Source organism: Acanthochromis polyacanthus, chromosome 7 (genome assembly GCF_021347895.1).
Source record: "Acanthochromis polyacanthus isolate Apoly-LR-REF ecotype Palm Island chromosome 7, KAUST_Apoly_ChrSc, whole genome shotgun sequence".
Lineage (NCBI taxonomy): Eukaryota > Metazoa > Chordata > Actinopteri > Pomacentridae > Acanthochromis > Acanthochromis polyacanthus.
This window is the reverse complement of record NC_067119.1, coordinates 12745043-12769489: the sequence shown is the minus strand read 5'-3', so window position 1 is coordinate 12769489 and position 24447 is coordinate 12745043. Positions and strand designations below refer to the sequence as shown.

General features: G+C 42.9%; 1 protein-coding gene across 1 annotated transcript; it reads right to left on the bottom strand.

Annotated features, from left to right (window-relative positions):
* Positions 1–5885: 5885 nt before the first annotated feature.
* On the bottom strand, positions 5886–24447 carry hic2 (hypermethylated in cancer 2). Its single transcript, XM_022207786.2, has 2 exons — positions 24051–24447; positions 5886–13823 (listed from the first exon to the last, which is right to left on the bottom strand). Exon 2 carries the CDS (start codon positions 13769–13771, stop codon positions 12008–12010), a length of 1764 nt encoding a protein of 587 aa, XP_022063478.1. The 5' UTR covers positions 13772–13823; positions 24051–24447; the 3' UTR covers positions 5886–12007.

The window sequence follows — 24447 nt, the reverse complement described above, 5'->3', positions numbered from 1 at the left end:
ATATTTGCACTTTATTATATTTTTCTTCACTCAGTTAAGTAAAGCCGTAAATAACAATTGATTCATTGTCTCTTAATCTGTTGTCATTTGTCTTTTAAGTTAATTATCTAGTTGATTAAATGTAGGGCATTCAATATCCCAGATTAATAGTATGTATTTTAGTGACTTATTTTGTTCAACTAGCAGATCAAAATCCAATGATGTTGGATTTACAACTACATAAACCAAAGAAAAGCAGAAAATGCACACAACTGACAAGGTAGGATCAGTAAAATTTGAGCTTTTTGGCTTGAAAATGGTAGAAAAATAACCCTTAAAAGAGAAATTGATATAGTGTCTGCAACTTTGATGAGACTGTGGGCAGGTTTTCTTGCACAAGCACATTCAGTCAAGTTCCTGTATCCTCTCTAAACTGGACAGGAAAATGAAATGCGTTCAGAAAAACAAAACAAAAGTGTACTTTAAGCGTTTTTAAAGTGTTTGGTCAACTATTGTTTCAATCAATAAGAACAAAATTCTCAAGAAGTTCTCAGAAGTGTTTTGGCAGATTTCAAAACGGTGCCAAGACGTCATAGACATTAATTAAGATTGATTCAGGCAAAAGAACAGACTTGATACAGTTTAGGTGTCCCTGAAGGGGTTTGTAAGAAATTCAAATCCTACAGATGGCATAGAAAGTCTCCTGAACGCCTCGCTGGTTTCTCTCGCAGAAAACCACAGTATCACCTGACAAAATAAAGAAAGGAAATCCACAACTGCCACCCTGACTGAACAAAACCCCAAAACAGACTCTGCAACACGAAGCAGGTCAGACAGTCTCTAATTCTTATTTAGCTCTGAAAATGGGATAATGATGATAATGAGTATGATTACCGAAATGGACGTCTCATAGCACAATAATCTAAACTGTCTGTCACAAAGAGAAAAAAGGTCCCGTGCGTTATTTGTGTGTGCCTGCGTGCTACAGCTTACAGTACTACTCTGTAAATGAACTGGCATTAGCATGCACTGAAAGGAGCAGAGCTGGGGTTTGAAGGGAGCAGGTGAAAATCTCACTTTGAATCATTTCCCCTCCCGGTCTCTGCCATTGTTCCTGTCCTCACACATGGCAGAGGCAGAAAGAAAGGATCCTATTATTCCGGCCCAAGCCTGTTCTCCTCGTTTATCGTTTAAAGAGGGGGAAGAGAGGGGGAATATTCTGATGGAAAGCAGGGCCTCTGTGGCAGCCTAGCGGTTGTGTGCCAGCTGAAAAGACTCGGCGGGCTGAAGCTGCGGCGGTGCCCACCACCTGCCGAGTTCTTTCTCCTTCATCTCTCCCTCGCTCTCTGCTCTCTTTCTCTGCCTTTCACCGTCAAGCGCTTGGTGACTCAGCAGTCCAGGTTCAATTCAGACTGAGGCCTCATAAAAAAAAAGGAAAAAAAAGGGAGGGCACAAAAAGAGAGAAAAGATTAATTTCTTGAGTGGGAAAGTGAAAAGGAGGGGACAGAAGCAGGCAGATACATAGGTACTGTATTTTGTTTGCCGTTAAAAGAAAGGCTGCACCTGGCTCAGAATTTGGAAGTGATTTTCACGCATGTTAAAGAAGGGTGAGATTTATCTAACTCTGCGATTCCAGGAGCGTAACAACCCAACAAGCTACTTCTAGTTAATATGTCTCGTGCAGTTCGCTGGCCCTGGTTTGGCCTGGTGTTCTTGACTTAGCTGCAGCACAGACCTTGGATATCCTCCCAGTGGTCCATAAACAGACCCACTGAATTTAAGATCAAGTATTGATGCTCAGAGTGTGCTCAGTCCACATCAATATTGATGGGTTATTGATGAAGGGGTGAGTGAATCCTTGTACTGCACCATCATGAGACTGGCGCTGTCAGGGAAACATCTGTGTGTGTGATGAAATAATGAGAAAGGGCTAAAGCAAGGTGTTGTCATATATACGTGTGCACACTCGCACGGCAAAAAATCAATGAAATACCACACAAATGGAGATATATACATTGCCTGCAGCGTTGCACTTTTGTGCCAAGACGTGTCTTCCCAATGGGACGGGATCCATTGCCCTCTTCCCTGAGGAAGAAGGAGAAGGGAGGAGGGCATAGTTAACTGCATGGATGGAAGGAGTGGCCCCACAGGCAGAGGCAGGGAGATGAAAAGATGCAACTATGAAAAAGAGAAGGAGAAGCGTTGGAAGCAGGAGATGAACAGGACAGAGCTTTGTATCAGAGGGGAAGGCAGCAGTGAATCAACATTTCCCTGGCTTCTCCCCCCAATACTCAACCAGGAACATCTTAAAACGGCTGTACAGACAACCTGGGGCTCTGAGGCATTAATTCAACACATTGTTAATAATTGATGGGCATCAAAACATTGAAGATATATGCACACATGATCAGAATGCATAAATTCGACTTGTGGGTGATCCAATCTCTCAAGGGTGTTTTTTTTATGAGTCTAGTTTGTAGGTAGCAGGTATATCCATTACAACAACTTTGGACCAATAGAAAACTCTTTGCATTCACTTTTTGGAATTCGTATCTCTAATAATATTCTTGTTTCTACTTTAAATTATACACAACCTGATCACAGAACAAAATAGCCTACAGAAGTCCGTGAAACAGCACATTCAGTCTCTAGCGTCTCTATCTTTAGTTATAGTTATTCAGAGTTATAGTTATTTGTTTTCTTGCCAAGAGTTGGATGAGGAGAGTGATAATACTCTCACGCAGTATCAATTTAACTCAGTGGTAAATATCAGCAGCCAGTTAGCTTAGCTTAGTATAAAGATCGAAAATGGGGAAATAACTGAGCAAACTTGTTTTTCGATCATTACCTCTATTTTCCATTTCACTTGGAATATTTTCCTTTGAATAACATTTCAGAATGGCAGAGAAACATACTTGTAAGTCCACAAATCACCCTTCACTGTACATTTTTAAATATTTACATCCTCAAAGTGACAGGAAAAGGAAACCAACACATTTGCCCTTTTTTCATTTACAAAGAGAAAATGAAAGGGAATAAATAAAAGCTCTGTTGTGTCAAGGCCAAAGGAAAAAAATGGGTGCATATCAGTGTGTCTACAGTTCACAGGTTCATACATTAGACTGCTTTTGTTTAATTGTGCAAAAAATCAGAGCAGAAGTTCTTTGTGGGTTATGTGAGCTTCTAGTTGTCGCTTCATATTTACTATATAGACATGTTGAAAGTGTTCTCAAATAACTCTCAGCAAAAAATAAGTCTGTTAGCAAAAATGCCAAACTATTCCTCACACAGAAGTTCAAACAAAGCCAGAGACCAAGACAAGACTATCTGCTTAATATCAGCACATAGACAAGACGGTCATCTGGCACTGGAGATAAAGGAGGGTGTGGGTGTGTGTGTTAGTGTGTGTGTGTGTGTACCACTTATAGCAGACGTTGTCCATCTCCCTCGCCCAACATGGGCAGGCCAGTCATCTCTCATTCACATTCCTCAGATTATAGAGGGCCATCCCAGACGAGCAGAGGCAAGCCTGGACCCACCTGGGCAGACCCTGGTAAATTCCGCTCATGCTTGAAGACCCACCAGGATAAGAAAAGCCGGGGAGCAACTGGGGACCTTTTAAAGATTCTCGTTCTTCACCAAATTCACCAAAACAACAATAACAACAAATGTATCTACTGGCTGTTTTTGAGGAGCTAAAACAGCGGTCGACTTGAATGACCTCTAGCTGGCAAACTCCAGATCTGTGCTGTGGGTGATGTCCACGCTGTACCCACCCAATCCACCCCCCTCGGCTCTCACTATTGTGTCGGCTTGGCGCTGATGTTAGTGCAGAGAGGGACTCGGGTGGGGGATGACAGGGTAGGGCTATCGACACCAGGGCCATTGTTTTTCTGCGACCCCCATTCAGGGTCATTTAGCATGTGACACCTCCAGGGGCACAGTGCATTGCTAATGGCACAGAGGAGAAATAAATGTGCCAGCTCACTACACTCTGACCTGAGCCGGCATGATGGGATAGATGGATAGATGGTTAGATGGGAGGGTACAGAGAGGGAAAGGGAGATTATGGACTCAATATTAGGAAGAAGACAACGGAGGGAACTCACAATGCAGGGAAGGCACTGAGGAAGGTAAAGCAGACGAGACGGCTGAAGGAGCTCATCTACATACCCGAGGAGGGTGTGTCAATGAGCGAGTATGTGTGATCTATGCAAGTGCAATGTAGGTGATTGGCAGGTCAGCAGCCCACAGCCATGGGCATCAAAGGAGAATGTGAAAGAGTCACTGGGGGGTGGGGAATGGAAACAGGCTGGAAAAGGCTGTGTTTTAGCATAGCTGGCTTAAGTACAGGAGGTGAAAATGAATGTTGAAACTACTTACAATTACAGGGTGATGGGCACAATGACTTCATAGTAGTTTGTGGAAATGGTTGAGCACACTGAACCTTAATTTGTCATTGTTTATCTTTTTTCTAAACTGGGAGCTTATACTAGTTAATTTCACAATCATATGGTCAGTTCAGTGCAGGCTTGTCAACAGTAGATCGTTTCGTGTTTGTATCAGCAGGAAGCCAATTGCTTTTGTGGTTCTCTGCTTTGTATTTTGTGCCGTTGTTACCAGCACATTTGCTGTAAATTTCCCTCAATTCTGGTTTGTGAGGATCTGTGTGTGATCACATGCACAAACCAGAGTCTCCCTGTGGCTGGTATTTCTCTTAAAGATTTTAGAGACATTTCCTGTTACCATACATCGTTTTTGCCGTGTTTGTCCAGGAATAAGGAAGGAGCTACACAAGAAAGCCATATGAATGCTAAGTAGCAACACATGAGTATTTCAAAAAAAAAATCTTGGCCTCACCAAAAAATAAGTCACTTCAATGCACTTGGCCCACTGATGTTCAAGCTTAGCTATGTCTTTGTGGAAAAAGGTCAACATTTTTAGCATGTATGATCCCATCTTTACTCTGAAAATGGCGACTATAGAAGTGTGATTTCACTATGGCAGACAGAAGGTGCAGGTTGAGTGACTAAGGTTCATGGGCAACAGTTCAAAGCAACATTTGACTGCTTCTGCCACTTGTGCTGTGTGGACGGACGCGTTGTCTTGGAGCAGCAGTAGACCAGCTCAAAGCTTTCCACTCAATTTCTCTTCGTTTCAAACATTTGTGTTTTGGTGGACAGTAAAAAGACTTTTATGTTTGAAGCTATGGCCCAAAATGGGAGTTACGCTCCTTGTTTCCGGATAAGTCCGAGAACATTTTTACATACTCTTGTATCAGACATAACAAATGTCTGATGATCATGGGAGAGTTTTCAAGACATCTTAATTTAGTCGCACAACTAGGCCAGTAAAAGACGCCATGTGTGTGAACTGCTTGTGGATCACAGGAAAAAATTGAGCAATGTGATGAAGGGAAATAACTCAGAGATCATGACAACATTTGTCAAACACACATAAACCACATTTGCATTAAGTACTTGTTGCCACAAATTGATGCTTTACTGACTTAGGACTCTTGGCACAACGCTTGCCTACTGTAAACTGTGAATTAAAGAATAACTGAATAATTCAGTCAGTGCCATGTCAAATGCCAAGTTCTGAAAGCTTCACTGAACTAATAACTACTGCAATGTGTCATTTCATCCCCACCCTTTACTCACTTCATTGTTCCCTACACATGCTGGCCTTATAACTACAGTATGAAAGGAAGACTGCCAACAGGTTTTCATTCCACACGAATGAATTGCATATCATGTATCAACACATCACTTAGGCATGTCCGTAGAATGTATACAAATTAACCCTGAGTTAACCTACACAGGGTGGTCATATCTCAAATGAGAACAAGTGAGCGTGGCATCCCAACACCACAATCAGAGGAAAAAAAAACCCCTAAGAAACAGTTTTGGTTTTCAATCAAGCTTTTAATGAAAAGATCATAAAATAACAGTTTATTTTTCCTCACTGCTGTACATTAAGACTGCAAGGTTGTGAGTGCTGAGGTCAGCTGTATTACACTTTTATGACACTTTTGAGTTTGCGAGCCCCATCGCTATGCACGGTGGCGGCTCTGACCTGAATACGAGCTCTCTGAGGAGGAGTGGAGATAAAGAGAGAGCCCAGCCTGGGTGCTGCCAAAAGCCACAAAAAGGGTCAGCGAATTTCCCCTTAAATACTGGTGTGTGCGTGTTAGGTGGTGTTTGAAGTCTAGACGGTGGCATCCATGTTTGCACTGGTGGAGGTTTACGCGCATACATGCCATCAAAAGTGCACCTGGGCGTGCACACCTTTGCATGTGAAGTCTGTTTGCCAAGGGGGAGGGCTTCTAGCCTTTAATTATTCATTAGCAAAGACCCTGCATGTCCATTCCAGAGCCTCTCAGCCCATGGATCCTGATACATTATTGAGTGGCTGATCCTGAAGAAAACCAGAGAGGAAGCTCGATACACCCGCTTCATGGGCAGCTCCACTAATCAACTCTTCAAGTAGTTTTTTTTTTTTTTTTTTAGCAGCTAATTATGTCTTTCCATTAATGTAGTGCACATCAAGGTGACACTGTGCCTTTACAGATTCATAAACATAAGTAAATGAGAAGTTATGTATGAAGATACGCTGCTCTAAACTAATTCAAAAAGGATATTTTGGTTACAGATGGACGGCAAAAAAGTATACATGTAATGGCAAGATAGCACATTTCTGTAAACACTGAAAGTTTTTGAGGTAATTTGGTGTTTTCTGTTTTTTGTCACTACTGTACATTGTCACTGGAGGTACAGTAAATACTGGAAAAAAAATGCAGCAGAGCAGAGGATACAGTCCTCCTCCGCAGTAACAAAGATTACAGAGGGTCAAAGGGCTAAAGCAGGGGTCAGGTGTATCTGAGATAACGCAAGGGACAATAAAGCTTAGGCAGGGTTTAATGGCACTGGAGGCCATTTTAAAACTGGCTTTGGTTTAGTCTGCCGAGGTAAGAAGGAGCATCTCCATAACAGCTAGACAGACCAGCCCCTCTACAATACAAAATGCCTGGAGAGGATAGTAGAAGTAACAACCGCGAAAAGGTGTAACAACAATAATACCAAGAAATGAGATGGAAACTTGAACGCCTGGAGCCGAGCACAGTTTCTCGGTTGAGTTTCCTGCTTTGTATATGTGATTTTAAAGCTTTTTTAACACTGCATAATGATATGATATTTTAACAAACACAGCAACAATGATGAGGTAAGAAGAGAAAGACAAAGAGTAAACCGTCAGTTAAATCGGAACTGATATGAGAGCATCCGGGTTCTTTTCCAGAGGCTTTGGAAAACATACAAAGTGCACTTAGTAAAGCTATCTCATCCAACCTTTCTAAAATCCTCCAATGTGGAACTAACAGAAACTAAAAACTTGAACATCGTGTAAAAGAGATGGAAGAAGTGGCGAGTGGTTTAAGACAAGAAATGTAACAATAGTCAAGAGGAGAACACTACTGTTCAGAGGAGCGAAGTGTGGATTATGTGCATGTTTCTGCTGTGTAAATGTTTTTTTTCCTTTCATGTCAGCAGCATGGCAACACCCAGGGAGAGCAAGCTTGAAAAGATACAGTAGTCTCCGCTCTGCACAGGCAGTGACAGTGTCCTGCCTGCATCCACAGACACACACAAGAGGTGAAAGTTCAACTCCCCCAGTGTGCAGTCGTTCAGCGAGAACTCAGCAACGCATGGGCAAAAAAACACCCATAGTGAATTACATGAAATAAAAACCCTACAGACTGTCAGGTATAACTGAGAAGATAATAAATGCCATAGACCATTTTCTTTGAGTTGGAAAAAATAAAGTCAGTTCTCCCACAAAAAAGGTCAACTTCACAGATTGTGGTTAATGGCTATGTTTTGTGTCTCATTTTTGATTCTCAGCTTGAAATCCTCAAAACAAAAATAAAACAAAAAAGGGGGGTCCTGCCTCCACCTCAGTCTCACACACTGAGCAAATTCTTTGAAGAGGTGAGGGCAGGCCCAGAAATAAATACATTCATCACTGACAATAGACATTTGATAAAAAAAGAACACTGTCAATAAGTGTTTGCACCAACTTTGTTTGAGGCTCGGCCAGCCAGAGGTTTGTGCTGCTTTTACCCACAAAACACAGTAGCTAAAAAAAAAAGTTTCAAACCATCATAAAAGCAGAAAAAAAACACAACAATAACATTCACAGTTAAGACTACCAGAGAAGCCTGTTTACATGCAGTGAACAAATCAAAAGCTACATTCTCCAGATAGGTTTCAAGAACCGCCAGCATAAGAGATGTACCATGTTAGACGACTAAAACCAGCCGAACCATTCAAGCATCACCCACCCACTCCTACATCTTAAGAGACCCACGCAGCAGAGGCAGTCCTCAAGTGCATTTGGGTAAACACAGAGACACAACATTGAGCTAAAGACCTTGACTAACAATGCCTTTTGATTGATACGTCAAGGACACACTGCTCGTCCACCCCCCATCGCTGTGGTCCCATCTGAAGACAGGCCAGAGGGCAGGCGCACTGGGGCGCAGGGTCACCCCAAAGCCAGCTGGCAGGGAGGGGAAGTTGGGGAGGGAGTGCCCCGAAACTATACACCCTCCACTTAATTGAATATGCAGTAGTTCACCCCATCTTTAACGCTATGCTTTTGTTTTGGCAGCAACTTCTGTGGAAAAGCATTGCCTTTTTAAAAAAAAAAAAAACACACAAAACCCACCTCCCTGGTTAGCCGAGCCTCGACTGAGGTCTGTAAAACTGTAAAAGTTTATGTAAACAATGAGATAAATACATATGTTTCTTTTTAGAGCCACACATGGTTCCATAATCATTCAAATGTGCTTTGGTTTAAAAAATAGTTTGTGGATTTGGGTATGAGCTTTTTTTCTTCTTAGTTCTTTGTACAACTTTGCAACTATTTCTGAACATACTGTGTAACTAACTAAAATGTAGACTTGTTTCGAGCTGCCTCGCCTTTGTCAAGGCTTTTTGTGTTAGTTGAAAAAGTACCCCCCTGTTCGTCTTAAATATGAAACTAGTGTTTTGCTTTTCCCATGATTAAAATACAGAGAAATTGATACAATGCTATATCTTACAAATGTAGCTGAGAGCCTGCATTCACAGATGCAGAACAATCCCTGAAGTATTTGAATAGTAGTAGTACAAGTAGTAGTAGCAGTAGTAATAGTAGTAGTAGTATGGTCACAGTTTGGAGTTCGTAGTTTTTTTTTTTTCTTTCTTCGTTATGTCAAGCAAGCATTCAAATGCAGCTGCAAAATCTTTTGCAGAGATGGCTAGAGATCTTGTACAAAAACACTGTTTGCATTACAGACTTTACGCTGTACTGCAGGAAGTGCTGACAAGTACAATAACGTTTGAAGGCAATGCATTGTGGACTCCCTCTTATGCTAGAAGAGGTCACAAGCAACAATGTATCAGGCGATAAATAACATGTTTGTGGTTTGTTGTTGTTGTTGTTTTTTTGTTTTTTTTTTTTGGGGGGGGGGGGGGGGGGGGGAGTGTGAAGAAATCAGATGTACCATGCAATCACTAAACAGCAACTGCTCAACAGCAAGACACCGACATCCAACAAAACCAAGTAACTCACAACTCTGGGAGTCCAGGACGCAGGTACCTTAAAACGGTAGTGATGTTTGTGTAACTGTAGCTGCATCCCTATGATAAACATTTCACAGACCATAACATGAGGATGAAAGAGGAATTAAAAAATAAGATCAAGAGGACAGTTAAACCAACATAACAGAGGAATGCCTATACCAAAAACTTGTAGTGAAGGTTCATGCTCCACAGTGTAACTGTTAAGAGTCGATACACTGGACAGGTTTCAGTGAAACCTACAGACAACAGAGGGGGCATTCCCAACTTGTGGTTGCTTATGATGAGGTAAAGCTTAAAATAGTTTAAAAATAATTTAAAGTCATTCTGTCATATAATGGAATACAATCAGAAACAAAAGGATGCTGCAGGAGACCATTGAGTTGTCCAGTGCATCTCTGCTTCTCCCTTCTTATTACAAGTTTTCACAAGTCTGGCTCAAAAAAAAACCCAAAACAAAACTAACAAGCAACTTGAACTTCACATTAAAATTCTGATTATAATTCCTATCTTTTTTTTTTTCTCCTTTCTTGTTTTTTGGTCTGAACAGAACACATAAAATGTCATCAAGTCCTGTTTTTAAAGTCAGGGAATATAAAGTGATAAGGACTCTGGATACAAACGAAAAGAAACAAAAAAACACATTCAGGGAACATGTCTTTAAACTTTACCAGTTTTTCGTCAGGTGGTAAAGTTTACATTATACCGGCCCACCAATCAGCACAAGCTTTCCTTGCAAACCACAAGAATCTTCGTCAGTCTCAGAGTCATTGGCCAAAACTCCATCAAAAGAGTGAACTTCTTCGCCTGGACTTAGAATATAATTCATAATTTGTTTTATACAGGAAAAAGAAAATTAAAAGTGAAATAATTTAGTATGCTATATATCTTAAGTACATCTTTTTTAAACTTTGGTTATGAACTTGTCTAGCAATGTTTGTTAGTTAGCTCTGTTCTCCTCAACATTCATAAGATCTTTGGAACACTATACATCTAAACTAACCAACTAAGCACTACTTGCTCCAGGCAGGAAGCTACAGTACACTTTGAAGTGGGGCCACAATGAACAGGGCGCCCGAAAAAGCTATATTTGACAAGTACAAACAACAGCTAAAAATAATATTAATGTGTAAAATCTATGAGCATCAAAAACCTGTGTTGAGAGATGGGCAGGTTAAAGCATTAGGTGAAAAGTTACCATAATCTACACACTTTTACAATTAATTACATAGGAACTTTCAACTAATCAACATAGAATTCGTAAGAGTAATCAGAGGTAGCGAGGTCACAAGCCTATATAAATAGACTTTTCTTTTTTTCTGAGGGGAGGAAAGCTATACAGACAGAAAAATAAACGTACCAACTGAGCATAAAGTTCAGTCTAAAACACCCTCTCCCTACCCCCATTAAACTACCCTCCCAAAACCCTCCCCTCCACAAGAAACATCCCAAGACCTTCCAGTTTTAACATTCACTGAAACATTACAAGTTCTTTAAGTAAAACAAGTACCTCAATGGGTTCATCTTTCCAACCAGGAGTCACTCCTGGCAGCACTAGCAGGCAAAAAACTGAAAACAATGAAAACCGTCTCTACATTGACGCAAAAAGCTGTAGAGGGGACTTAGAATATTTGTCATCTGTTAAAACTAAAACTTGATCCAATGTCATCCCAACATGAACCTTCTTTCAGGACTTTCAGTTAAAGCATGGAGATGGTCCCAAACCCAGTTACCCCTCCTCTTACATACAGATACCCATCACCAACATAACGTAGGATATAAAGCTGTCAGGGTAAAAATAATCTTTTTGCTGAATTATTGCCAGTATTGTTTGCACGGGTTTTTTTTTGGTCAAAATAGCTCTGGAGTAGAGAGGGGCCTCTTCAGTTCATCTGCTTGAGTAACAATCTGAAAAACTCAAAGACTTCAATGCTCAAAGGTAGAACAGAGGAAGGCTGCTGAAGGGTATGAGGTGAGGGGGCTTGACATTACATCAATACCCACATTCACATTTAACAGACCAGCAGTCGTGCCACTCCACCATGGCTTCGTGACTTTGGAGAGAGACAGGAGTAAATCGTCCCTCTGGAACTCCTGAGAGGCGAGCAGACGTCATTTGATATTAATGATGACTTGAAGATACCACCATCACCAAGAGCGCGTTGTGGCTAACAGCTACATCATTCAGTTAGCCGGGGCTAAACTGGAATTAATGTGTAGAACTATGTGTGTCTGCATGTGAATGTGTGTGTGTGTGTGTGTGTGTGTGTGTGTGTGTGTGTGTGTGTGTGTGTGTGTGTGTGTGTGTGTGTGTGCGTGCGCATTTCTTTGCTTTTGAGATGGAAAAAAGGTAGAGAAATGTTTCTTTTTTTTCTATTCCCAGAGTTCTTTGGCTTGATGCATTTCTAAGAGGGTGAGGTGTGCATTCTCAGGTGACTGATGAGGTTGCGCTGCTGGGTAAACTTCCCCCCACATAGCTGGCATTCGTACGGCTTCTCTCCAGAGTGGACACGCATGTGCTCTGTCAGACGGTACTGGCGTGTGAAGCGCATGCCACACTCTTCACATGCAAATGGCTTGAGGCCTAGGTGGCTGCGCATGTGACGTGTCATGGTTCCCCTCTGGGTGAACATTTTGCCACAGATGTTGCAGGGGAAGGGCCTGGTCAGCCAGTGGCTCTTTTCATGTTGTCTCAGCGTCGCTGGGTCTTTGTAGCTCTTACTGCAGACTGTACACTTGAACGGACGTGTTTCAGAGCCAAAGCTGGAGGGACCTACAGGGGCAGAGAGGTCCTCAGCCTCCTCCTCATCTTCCTCTTTCACAAAAGTCCCTCCCTCCTCTTTGATGTAGAGCTCATCCTCAGTGTGTGTCTCTACGTGAGCGTTGAGCTGCTCTGAACTGGGGAAGCCTTTGCCACAGGGAATGCACACATAGAGGTTGTCTCCGAATGCTGGCTCAAAACCTTCCTGCCTGTACACATAGTTGGCGCTGTGGTGTCCCCCTCCTGTTCCTCCTCCACCTCCTGCACTCTCCCCATCACTTTGACCACTTTCCTCACTGTGGTCCTGGCCGTTCTCTCCTCCTTCTTCCTCATCTTTACACTGGAAAGACTGGTCAGATGCAAAGCTGCTACCACTGGCCCCTCCAATCCCACAGGAGCGGCCATCTTTAGGACCCACAATCACACCATTGACCAGGGGCCTGTCGTGATCTTCAGACTTCAACCCTGAAGCCTCCTTCTTAGGCCATTCATTCTTGCGAGCACACTGCCGGGATTTTTTCTGGGGTGGAGGCCCATCAGGCTGGTTTTGAGTTTCCTCTGAAGTTTTAGAGGAGGAATTGAGCTCCATGGTCTCTGAGGCGCAGGTGTCACCACCTGGTAGGGTAGTAGAAGAGTCGTCCAGTGAGGCACTGTTGGTTGTGGATACTGAGGCAGATTGAGGGGATTCTTGGGAGTTGCTGTGCGGGCTGAGGGCATCAGTGGCTGTGCCCGCAGAAGGAGGACTCTTCTTGGACAGGTCTAGTCCAAGGTCTGGCTCCCCAGCACTTCCTCCACTGCTGAGGTTACCGTTACTGCTGCCGTTGCCCCCATTCCCGTTTTTCCCAGAGCTGCCAACAAACATCTCATCGTCTGAGAGCTTGTCCCGAAGGCCTTCATCTGGCTGTGGTTGGTCGGCATCGGAAGGGGTTGGAGGATAGTGGTTGTTGGGGCCAGCAGGGGTAGAAGAGGAAAGGCGCTGGTTGTTGAGGCGTAAGCGGCTAAGGGGACCTGGAGTGGAGGGTTTACCTGGCAGAGGTTTCCCGCCACTGCGCTTGAGCTTCTTTCTGCACAGAGCAGCGAGGTCATGGAGCTGGAGGTAGCTGGCTGCGGTTAAGAGGGCACTAAAGTTCTGCTCACTGCTCTGGTCTGATGAGGACAGGAGCTTCCCAGTGTAGATGAAGTCCAGAACTTGTCTGAATACAGAAGGGTTAACCATCTCTGTGTCGAGGTTAATGAGGTTATCGTGGAGGACCAAAGATTTGAAGTAGATGCTGCTTGCCGCCAGGATGTTCTTGTGGGCACGGAAGAGCGCATTCTCCACCACGATGATAACATCACACAGGAAGCCCTTGGCTCTCTGCTGGTTGAGTTGCAGCAGCAGTTGTTTGGCATGATTTGGCAGTTCCATTTCCTCCTTCCGTCTTTCCTTCTCTCTCTTCCTACACGAACACCACCTGAAGCTGGAAAGAAAAAAAAAAGAGAAAAGGTGGTTAGTTTGATGTGAAAAGTGAGGCACTGTTAGAAATTCAGCTAACAGGCTGTTTAATACAGTCTGTAAGCCATAGTGAAGAAATTAAGAGTCGTGATCTTTGCAAAAAGAGCACAAATAAAAAAAAACACGAGTCTACATCTCAAAAGAAAAAAGCAAAAATGTTGAAAATGCAGTGTCATACTAGTTTGGTCAAGGCAGCATGCACAGCTTTAGTACTAAAACAGAGCTTGCTTATCTTCAAAGCAGTACATTTTTTCGAGACTGCTTTAATTAACATGTACAGTACTTGCATGTCCCTCACAACTAACAATTAAGCTACATTTCTTATGACTCCCAATACGAGTACATCAATCTAAGCTTTTAGCCCTCACGGGGAAATTAACAAACTTAACACAGCATGCCACACAATCACACAGCGGCTTAGAAACTGGAACCTATCCCTCCCCCTCATCTTCCTTTAAAAACAAATTGCAACCCTACATGGATCAAGTTCTGATTGTACACATTGCCACTGTTCTGGCACAAAAGCCACAGGGGTGGAGAAGAGGAAAGGGTAAAGTAACTACTTTTCTAAGGTGCCTCCCTCTCAGCTCGTCTTCCCTATCTCACTGGAGTAACTCTAGTTTCGGTGGGGTGCCCTCTTTGGAAACTCGTCTCACTCTCGTCTCCATTAGGTCATGGTAATGTCAGCCCTGCCCCATTGTCTGGGGGTGGGGGTGGGGGGGTCGGTGGCACAACAGTGCCGGGGGAAGGGATTAGGTGACACCTGAGCAGGTAAAACTACACAGGAACTAGGGCTGAACATGAGGGGGGAGGGTGTGGTTCAGACAAGGACGGCACCACTCGATCCTCCAGAGAGGCCCTCATTTATGAAATTAGGACAATCTCATTCACTGTTAAAACACAGGCTGATGACCTACTACATGCTACAGAGCTCCGTTTCTAGTCTGACACTAAAAACATACATTTTGTTACTGAAATGTAATGCAAGAGATTCAAAGATGGTAACAGTAGTAGTGTGCTATGCTGCCTGCGGCTCATGTTTAACATAGTCTTAAGGCAATGAGCATGCAAGGAAAATGGACACATCTTTAATGCCCCTGACTACAGCCGGGTAAACGGTATTACAAGCGATTACACAGTAATGCAGAGAAATACTTAACTCAAGCCGTAAATACACGTGAAAATGTGCCATTTTAACCCCGTGCCAACCTAGAGATTTACTGTTTCAAAATACACTGCACACCCTAGTGACTGATACATGCCTGTACTGTGTTTTATCCAAACAAGCTGCTATACAGGCTCAGAAGCAGCTAGTCTGCTGCAAGTATTTTGTGTGTATATTAACCACGCACAAATGTATAAAATAAAAAATGTAGTTCACCATTAAGATGGTCTATTGACTTTGAGAAAGTTAGCTTCTAGCACACTTGCATTGGATCGCCATACTTCATCGAGAAATCTGAAATTTCCAGCCCCATAACTACATTTTGCATCACTTCTTTCTCAGATTAACAAATATACTAGCCAAACCCTTACATTTAAGTTTAATAATCATTACACAGTCTATAGGGACACTATAACAAACACACATTGCACATGCAATGTAGTAGTATTTCTTTTGGTTGGATGACCATGAAAAACTAGAGTTATGTTTCAGAAGAGGAATTTTTTTCATGGCAGAATTTCTTTGCCAGGCCTGGGATAAAAGGCAACATATTTTGTTCAAGGATTGAGCAGCAGAATATTGTGTTGTTTTGGATGTATTCTGCTGCAATGCTGGTATATTGGCGTCTTGTAAACCCCCCCCCCCCCCCCCTTCTCATTGTCACCAAAGAGCTGCTCAAAACGGATCTTTGGAATTGTTGGGTTTCTCTTAACAATATAACATTCTATAGCATTCATCTAATTATCTGAAGTGAACTGACAACATCCCATTGTGAAAACTGTCTGGTACTGAAACCCCTACAAGAACAAGCAAGTTTGAACTGTAAACTGGTGATGGCTGGCTGATGTGTCAAAGCTGGCTCTGCCACAGTCAGACGAGCTGATACAATCAGCTGGAGTGATCATTACTTTGGTCCAGGCCTGGACTTGCCTGCTCTGCTTTGACACTTCTACTCACGGCCTTCCTCCCCTCCCCTGTTTCTCTTCCACACCATCTCTGCCTTTCTCTTTATCTTTCCACCTTCACCAGTCTCTCACCAGGCACACAAGACACATCCTAGGAACAGTTCAGTGTCTCCACTGTGAATCATAATGAGCTATTCGGGAATGCATAACCCAGATCTGTTAATTGCAGAAATGTGCTACGGGGGTCTACGGCACTCAGACCTGCAGGCGATAATGGAGAAGAGGGCTGTGAGAGAAAGAAGGGCCTCTGCTACGATGCCAGCCAGGAAGCCATATATCATTCAAGTCTCTCGCTTAACATACACACACCTCTGCAGGCTTTATGGGGGGATTCAAGAGGCTTTTCCAGCAGACCGACATAAAAGGGGGCTGGGCTCAGAGTAGAGAAGCCAGTTCAGGAGGGAGGGAGAAAAAAAAAAAAAAAGAGTCCTCCCCCACCCCCTCCTCTTCTCATCCCTGGTTCTCCCTCTCCTCCCCCCATCACCCACACAGCTACGCTCTCCCCCTGGCCCCTCCAGTGCTGTGCCGGCTGGATTCCAGGGAGCTGCTAATGGATTACGGCTGATCTATATGCAGCTAGGGTGGGACACATGTAGGCCCAGCTCCCCTTCCAGCGATGCTGCCCAGGAAAACAGGAGTTATACCACAGGGGATAGAGAGGGCTTGCACCATCATTGTAGCTCCATCTGCGAGTGCACGACACTCTTCACACTCTAAAATAAAAAAAAATTCAACACTGCATCTTGGCTGTTCTCCCACTGCAGCGTCACAGTCAGAGTGTAAAGTCAGGGATGGGTGAACTGTTAGAAAGATGATCCTATGAGAACAGCAAGAAAGGTGTTTCCAGTATGCAGGAAGACTAGTTCCTATGTATAATGTTACATAGTTGGCTTAGCAGCATTCTGTGCAGAGGTTAGATCCCCGTATTTTTAAGCCCCCTGCAATGACTGGCACGGACATTGAGAGCTGGCATGATAGCTGGTCAGGGGGGCAGCAAGAAAGGAGACTTGCTCCCACCAAATATGGCACCACATACCAACCAAAGCCAGCCTCGCACTGTAACAGACCAGGGAAGATGTTGCCCTTCAAGCACAGGCACAGGATCAGCTTACCTTGCCTGCAGTGTTAACCTTTTCAAAAACTATGGCATGATGATAGAGAGGGCAACCTCATTTTAAAAACGCAGCACCCCGCTGCTTGGCCTTAACCTTGACTTGTTTCAGAAGCCTGCTGAGGAGGGGATGAGCAGACAGGGATGTTTGCACACAACTGACAGACGCGATCAGGATAAAGTATCCATGTGTGTTGATTTGGCACTGCAAACTAGCGTCAAAGTGCCCCAAGCTGTGTATAAACGTCTTTCTCCAAATTTAGCCGATTAAACTGGAGATCTGGATGATCAGGTTTGACTTCATTTACTGCCACCTGTCATTCCATCCCTTTTTAAAGGAGTTTACGGATTAAACAGCAAGTTAGTAAACCTTTCAGAGCCGGTGTTTGTGCATGCAGGGAAGGTGATCGAGGGAGCAGTGGGCTGTGGCACTAATCTCCTGAGCAGAGGGGTAGAGAGCCAAGAGAGAGGCCAGAGGTGAGGCAAAGTCCTGTGGCGCAATAACAAAGCACACCCTACTACTGTGAAAGGTCATCTGCTGACAACCAATAGAAAACAGGAAGAGTAGGATTTTCACAAAAACATATTCAACCGAGGTTTTATTGCCGGGATTTACTTCCAGGTTTCCTTTAAACAATAGCCAGAAATGACTGCAGAACTGTTATTGCGGAACGGAGCGGTAGAGGAGACCGATAGGTAGGCAGGAGAGACTGAAGTGGACAGAGAATGAGAAGCAATCATGTACAGGAGCCAAAGGACTTGCTGTGCACGAAGAGAGACAGTGCACTTAAACACATGCACACAGCACACACACACACACACACACACACACACACTCAGAGTATGCTGGTGGGCAGAGGCAGTGGGGGAGGGGTTTAGGGGGATGGTACAAAGCCAGTTTGAAATACAAACACCAAGCAGCAACCACCTCTGAGCCATTTCAAGATGGCTGACGCTGCTGCATGGGTGATGGCTGATCCACGCAGCACTTGTGTGGGCATTGCAATTACCTATCTGAGTTTTGCTCCGAAGTGAAGGGGCAGCTCGACGTACAAGGAGGAGATTAAACCAAACAGCTGGGCTTTTCAGCTATGTGTTTCTTTACACTTATGTAATGCCTGCAGCATCAGAAGAAAAACTGCAAACCAATCGCAAGACATTTATTAGGATTCCACACTTTTGTCCGCAGCAATGCAACAAAAAAACAAACAAACAAACAAAAAAAAACAGGTTACTGTTGCAGATCAGGGAGCTGGAGAACACATTTGCACTAACCTGGCTACTGTTAAACTTGCAGTTACATGCAGGTAATTTCCACTCTATGATGATTTGAATCCAGGCATACTTGATGAGTATTGGGGCACCTTAGTTGGGCAAACTGTGCAGTGGGAGAGCTTCAGGTATTTTCATGTTTTACAACTTCTTTATTTTTAATGCCAGAGTTTGACTGGCTACAGCCGTGATGAATAATCAGGTTTCTTTCCATCCTGCTACTACTAGGGATACTTTTCCTGTCTGAACTTTCCACACAAATAAAACATCTCTTAAACATACACATGTTAAAGAAATTAGGCATCTCCAGCTGAAATGTACCGTTAATCGTTTTATCCTAATCCCTCATCACATTTATGGAAACCTTGCGACTTGTTTCCATCAAATTTAACAAATCCAAGTCAAGACATCAGCAATACTTCCATGATTTCAATAGAGAAAGGGAGCAATGCTTCAATTAAAAAGCATTTTAAACATACAGTTCAATCTAAAACCTCAGTACAATTAGATTTTTTAAAAACTATATCCAGTGATATATCAAGAGAGGGTACAATACACAGATGACTTATTTCACTGACAATGGAGGGTAAAAATAACAACTGAAATCACTTGCTGTGATCTTTGCTTGATGTAAAATCTTGCCTGTGCTCATGTCTCCATAGCAAATGGTTGAAAAGCTGTGAAGCAGAGAGTCTGCTGGAATTCTGAACACTGATCCAATTCTGGATATAATCTTTTCAGAAAAGCTGCAGGAGAGACGGCCTGCTGTAGTGAAGCTCAAAAACATAAAGACAAGACAAAGGCAGATCTGAACCGTCTCAAAGGTATGAATTTTTGCAGAACTGCTGGATCTAAAATGCTAGTGAACAGGTGCATGATCAGAGAGCTGCACAGCTGAAGGGGGGCTACATGAATTATAATAACTCTGCCGCAGTCTGGGCAGAACTCTTCCAATTAAGACTCATTTTCTGTCAGGCACTTCATGTTGCAGACAAACAAGTCCTGTCTAGAGTGCAGGGGAATGAAATAAGTCCCATTCACTTCATCACAGGACAGCTAGCGGTGGCTGCTGCGTACCCCAGATGTGCCGGTGCTGGGCTGCAATCACTCCCATTCAAGAGTCCTGTGCAAGACTGAACCTGTAATCAAACTTTTTTTTTTTTTTTTGGATTGCAGCATGTACTTTCTGCTGGGCATCAACAGTAGTCAAAAGAAAAATAACTGCTTTTAACTGTAGGGTGTGCATGTTTCTTCCTATATTGCAACTTGACAAGCAGGTATGAAGTAAGTTATTCTGTGGTAGTATGTCATCCATAAGTAATCCTAGATGCTAAAACCACAGCCAAATCTAGAATGACAAATAGGTATAGAAGACTGCCTTTTCATGCGTGCCATTACTCCTCCTCCACGTGTATTTTAGAGGAGGGTGCTAGACGTAGTTGCCTAAACTGGGCCACAAACTCCACCCTTATTTTTTTATAAGCTGTGGCCCACTCCATTATAAATCAAGTCAAAATATTTTATCAGCATGAAACAATTTAATGTCATGATTGAAAAGCTACAGTTAAACATTAAAGATAAGATGGGAGCTTATTAAAACAGACTGGACAGGGCAGAAATCTGTTATTTCTCATCCTAATGGGAGTATATGAGCAGATATCAGCAGCTGTGTTGTACTCAGAGACAACTGTACAGCTTTCCTAATATCTATAGAAGACACAGAGGCCTTTTGTTTGTAAATTTAAAAAAAAATATATGTCTGTCTCATGAGAAGAGTAATATCCAAAACAAACATTTAAAGTCTGAGAAAAGTGAATCTGAATGCTTGTCCTTTACAACTGTATATGCAACTAATCCAATATTTCTGGGTTGACAGAAGTGCTTTGAATCCATAATCAAGTATTGAATCTCCTGATCATATCCAAATCCTATCAAATGCCTTATTGAATATTTTAGTTTCAGCATCAAGCAGTTTTAGGTTGTATCTAGTTCATTTTTAAACACTATCACAAGAATCAAACATGTAAAACAATGCTTTGGTATACAGACTGCAGAGCTGCAATGATTAGTTGATAAATCAGTTTATTGTCTGCTTGCTTGATAATCAATTTGAGCAATTTATTAAGAAAAAAGTTATTTGATTCCAGCTTCTTACATTTAAATATTTTCTGGTTCCTTTACTCTTCAACAACAGTAAACTTATTATCTTTGGGTTGTGGACAAAACGAGACATTTGAGGTTTTCATCTTTGAATTTGTGGAAACGCTGACGGTTATTTTCTGGCGTTTTTTGACATCACCAAACAACAAATTAATTGACTGAGAAACTAAATGACAGATTAAACAACAAGAAATCTAATTATCTGTTGTAGTCTTAACAGTCTGCATATTTTTTTCTTGTTGATTCACAACCTGAATGTGCTTTCATTGCTACAAAAAAAATACGATGATAGAAGCTTACACAAGAGCTTAGTTAGACTTTAAGAAGAACAATCCAAGTATTTACCAAGATCCAAAATTGGAAACTTCAAAGCCAACTCTACTTGGTGTGTTACTGCTGTTTCTCTCCGTCATGGGTGTATGTACAAATGCACACCTCTGCACTGAACTACATTTTGTGACTCATTTAAACTGCTCCCTGGAGAAATTTAACAAAGACTGAAACAAATGCTGAGACTTTCCAATGGTATGCACGCACATTGCATCCCACTGTGTTTCCTCACCAAAAGTAATCAACCACTCTGCTGACAAATGAGCAGATGATTGGTGTGATGAAAGGGCCTCTGTCTTGAGAGAATAAACCTGATGGGATAACCTCAACCCACCGCCACCTCACACCTTTAAAAAGCTGCATTAGCACATGACCTGGTGCCTAATGCCTGGGCTGAGGAGAGCATGTTGGGTGCGGCGAGACCCTGCATGGTCCAAGGTTTAACCAAGCTGCCGCCCCCTCCTCCTCCTCCTCTTCCTCCTCCAGCCTTTAAACACTGCATAACCTTCTGGCTATCAGCACTACATTCCACATTCTTCTTCTTAAAGAACAACAACAACAACCCTGCCCTGAGGTACTCTACCCACTAAACAAACCAAACTAGCCCTCGGACAGCGAGGCAGCGCAGAACAGAAGACAGATCCGTAAGGCTACAGCAGCCGAGCACAATCTATAAGTCCTCGCTCAACATGTCAGCAGAACATATAGACTAAGTAGCCTTCTTACTGCATCGTGCTGCCCACACATGCCACTGTAAGCCATGATCACACTCTGCACAGGTGTGTGTTGAGAAGGGGAAGGGACAAGCAGGGTGAGGCAAGACCATCCGATCATGAGACACACAAACAAACACACACAAGGGCCTCACATTAGCCTCCAGGCCCGACTTTGTAGCCCACAGTAATCAATGAAACTACTCACACTGATCAGTTGACTCGGTCATTTTAATGGCCAAAATTAACTTGTCTTACTCTTACTTCTACATCTCCCATGCAAAAGTGCACTGCATTACACTTCAGAGTCAGTATTAAACCCTTTTTTGTGCTTTAGTAAAGACACTAGCTTGCTACTGATCTGCCACATTTTCAGGATGATATTTATAATACTGCCTGGTCAGTTACTCACAATTGCACTACTGTCTTCAAAGCCTATTGCTGTTACACATGCAGCACTGATAATCATCACATGCTTAAGGCAGGACAGCCAGAAGTCCTATTCTAGCTTCAGAAGCTTCACCAAATTAGATTAGGTACATAAAAGCGCAAAATGTTGTTTGGATGCACCTCGTCCAGGCTTGAAAAATCTTGCGTTTGTTGAAAAGCACAACTGAACTGATCATTCAGCCAGCAGGCGGTTCGACTAAACACTTCAACAACATTTCAGACTGGGTGTAGCCAGCCAAAACAACATCTTGTAATCTTCATATTATAGGCTGCAGCGCCCTGAACAGGATAAGACATTGTGAAAACAGATTGGATTTATCTTTGCATTGTTGTAATACACAACTTTCACAAGACTTGAGTTTTAAGGACAGTGCCGAAAAAAAAAGAAAACAGAAATGCCTACTTGGAATGAGTTTACAATAACAACTGCAGAGGATGTATTCAAAGTAGAGAATAAAAACATGGCAATTTTGTGCAATTAAACTACAAACAAGAAAATAAATATCATCACAGACTTCACTGCAGCACCATCACAAGTGACATATGGTGAGACACATCATTGCTATATATATATATATATATATATATATACACCACAGGAGATGTCCAGTTGCTTTTTACTGAAGCTCTTATGGTTATCATGACCTGGATGAATAAGAATCTTCACAAACATAGAATTTAACTGCATCTTGTTTACTCTGCCATCTTTTTCACTCGAAAAAAAGTAATGTGAAGCATAAGCAATGTGAAAATATTTTTACAGAACTAAAATGTGGTCATACAAAACAGCAGCCAGTCACAGTCAAGGAAACACATTACTGGCATTCCTGTGCCTTATTATCGCCATGCCCCTTGGTACTTTAGCAACACTAATCACCTGGGGAGCAGAGCTGCCTTCACACCTGAACACATACATTGGTTGATAAGCAACTGCGTATTTGTGGTTCAGTCAAGAGTTTAATAAACCAATATTCCATTCGGATTGCTTGTTTTTTTCCCACCCGAGCGGTCATTTAAAGACAGAAAATCAGTGTCATGCAGCCCTGTTGGTATGAAATACAGCTGTTTTGGGTCACAATGTAACGCTACACCCACCCTGTATCCGATCACAAAGATGGTCGATGTATAGCACCAGTCCACCTATAGGCTATGAAGACATACACAATCCACCGCATCGGTAGAATCCATGTTGGGCAAAGAGCGTTTTAAAACCACAAACTATCTGCGTCCTCATTGTACTGGGTTCATTTGCAAGTCAATCCTGTTGAATCATTTTTTAATTAGTCCTATCTAAGACCACGGTGGCTTAACCTACATATAAACAATGCAGGTTATACTGTTGGTATCGACTGCAACATCTCCACGATTATCAAGAGAATGCGCAAAAAAAACCTCACCGTGCGTAAAATCAACAGAATCGCTTCATTTATCACAGAAAGTGCAATTCAATTCCATTTAGAAAAGTCTGCGGTGCTTACATGACCGCGATCGATTTAAATGAAACCTTCCGCTCATCACCACACATTCTGGTAAACAATTCATTCATCATATCGGGTTATAAAACAAAACCGATTAAACGTGGTGAAGTGTGGGGACATTTCGCTAAAACCGTTTGTGGGTCTTTTCCACCCTTGTCGCCTAGCGTGCTTTGCCAGCCTGGTAATTATCTGGTACACTCTCGTCCTGTGGGGCATCTCATGGAAGCCCACGACGGTAAAATAAACGCCACAACATTTGCAAACAATTCACTTTGCGGTTTCGCGTAAGGATCCGCGACGCGTTCGAGCGAATGCTGGGTTTTCTCGGCTTGCCAGGCAGACTGGTAGAACCAGAACAGGCACCAGTGGAGCCCCTTTTTTGTTGGCACGCCGTTGAGGGAAAAAACACGCACCACCGTACAACGCCGAAAAGCCTTGCGATTCTTGCAGCAGCTGTGAGGGAAACCGATCCGAACGAAACAGACACGAAAGCGGCTCCGTTACGCGTTCACGATGCACGTAAAAGAGAAATAATGGAGGAAAAATACCTTATTACATCGGTAGGATCGTTCTCAAGCGTTCTTTACCATCCTCTTGCTCATCTCACAGCCTTCGGGACGCCATGTTGCAAGCTTATGACGTTAGGCTTCCTCACCCCTGACCCACATTTGAATAGAAACCAGCCCAGAGTGCAGCAGAGAAAACATCCCACTGTGGGAGGGTTTGGCCACTTTCTCAAACTGGGACCCCTGGCAACTTTACCTGCAAGATGGCAGAGAAAGGGAATGACGGAGGGGGTTTGGTGCGTTTCAGGCCTTCTTATGTCAGCAGCGTGACTGAGCCATGGGACTCCACTGATCAATGCAGATATGCGCACCAAGCACATCCAAATCGACAATTATTTGTGTAACATGTAAGCTCGCTTCTGTAACTGCAAAGAGCAAT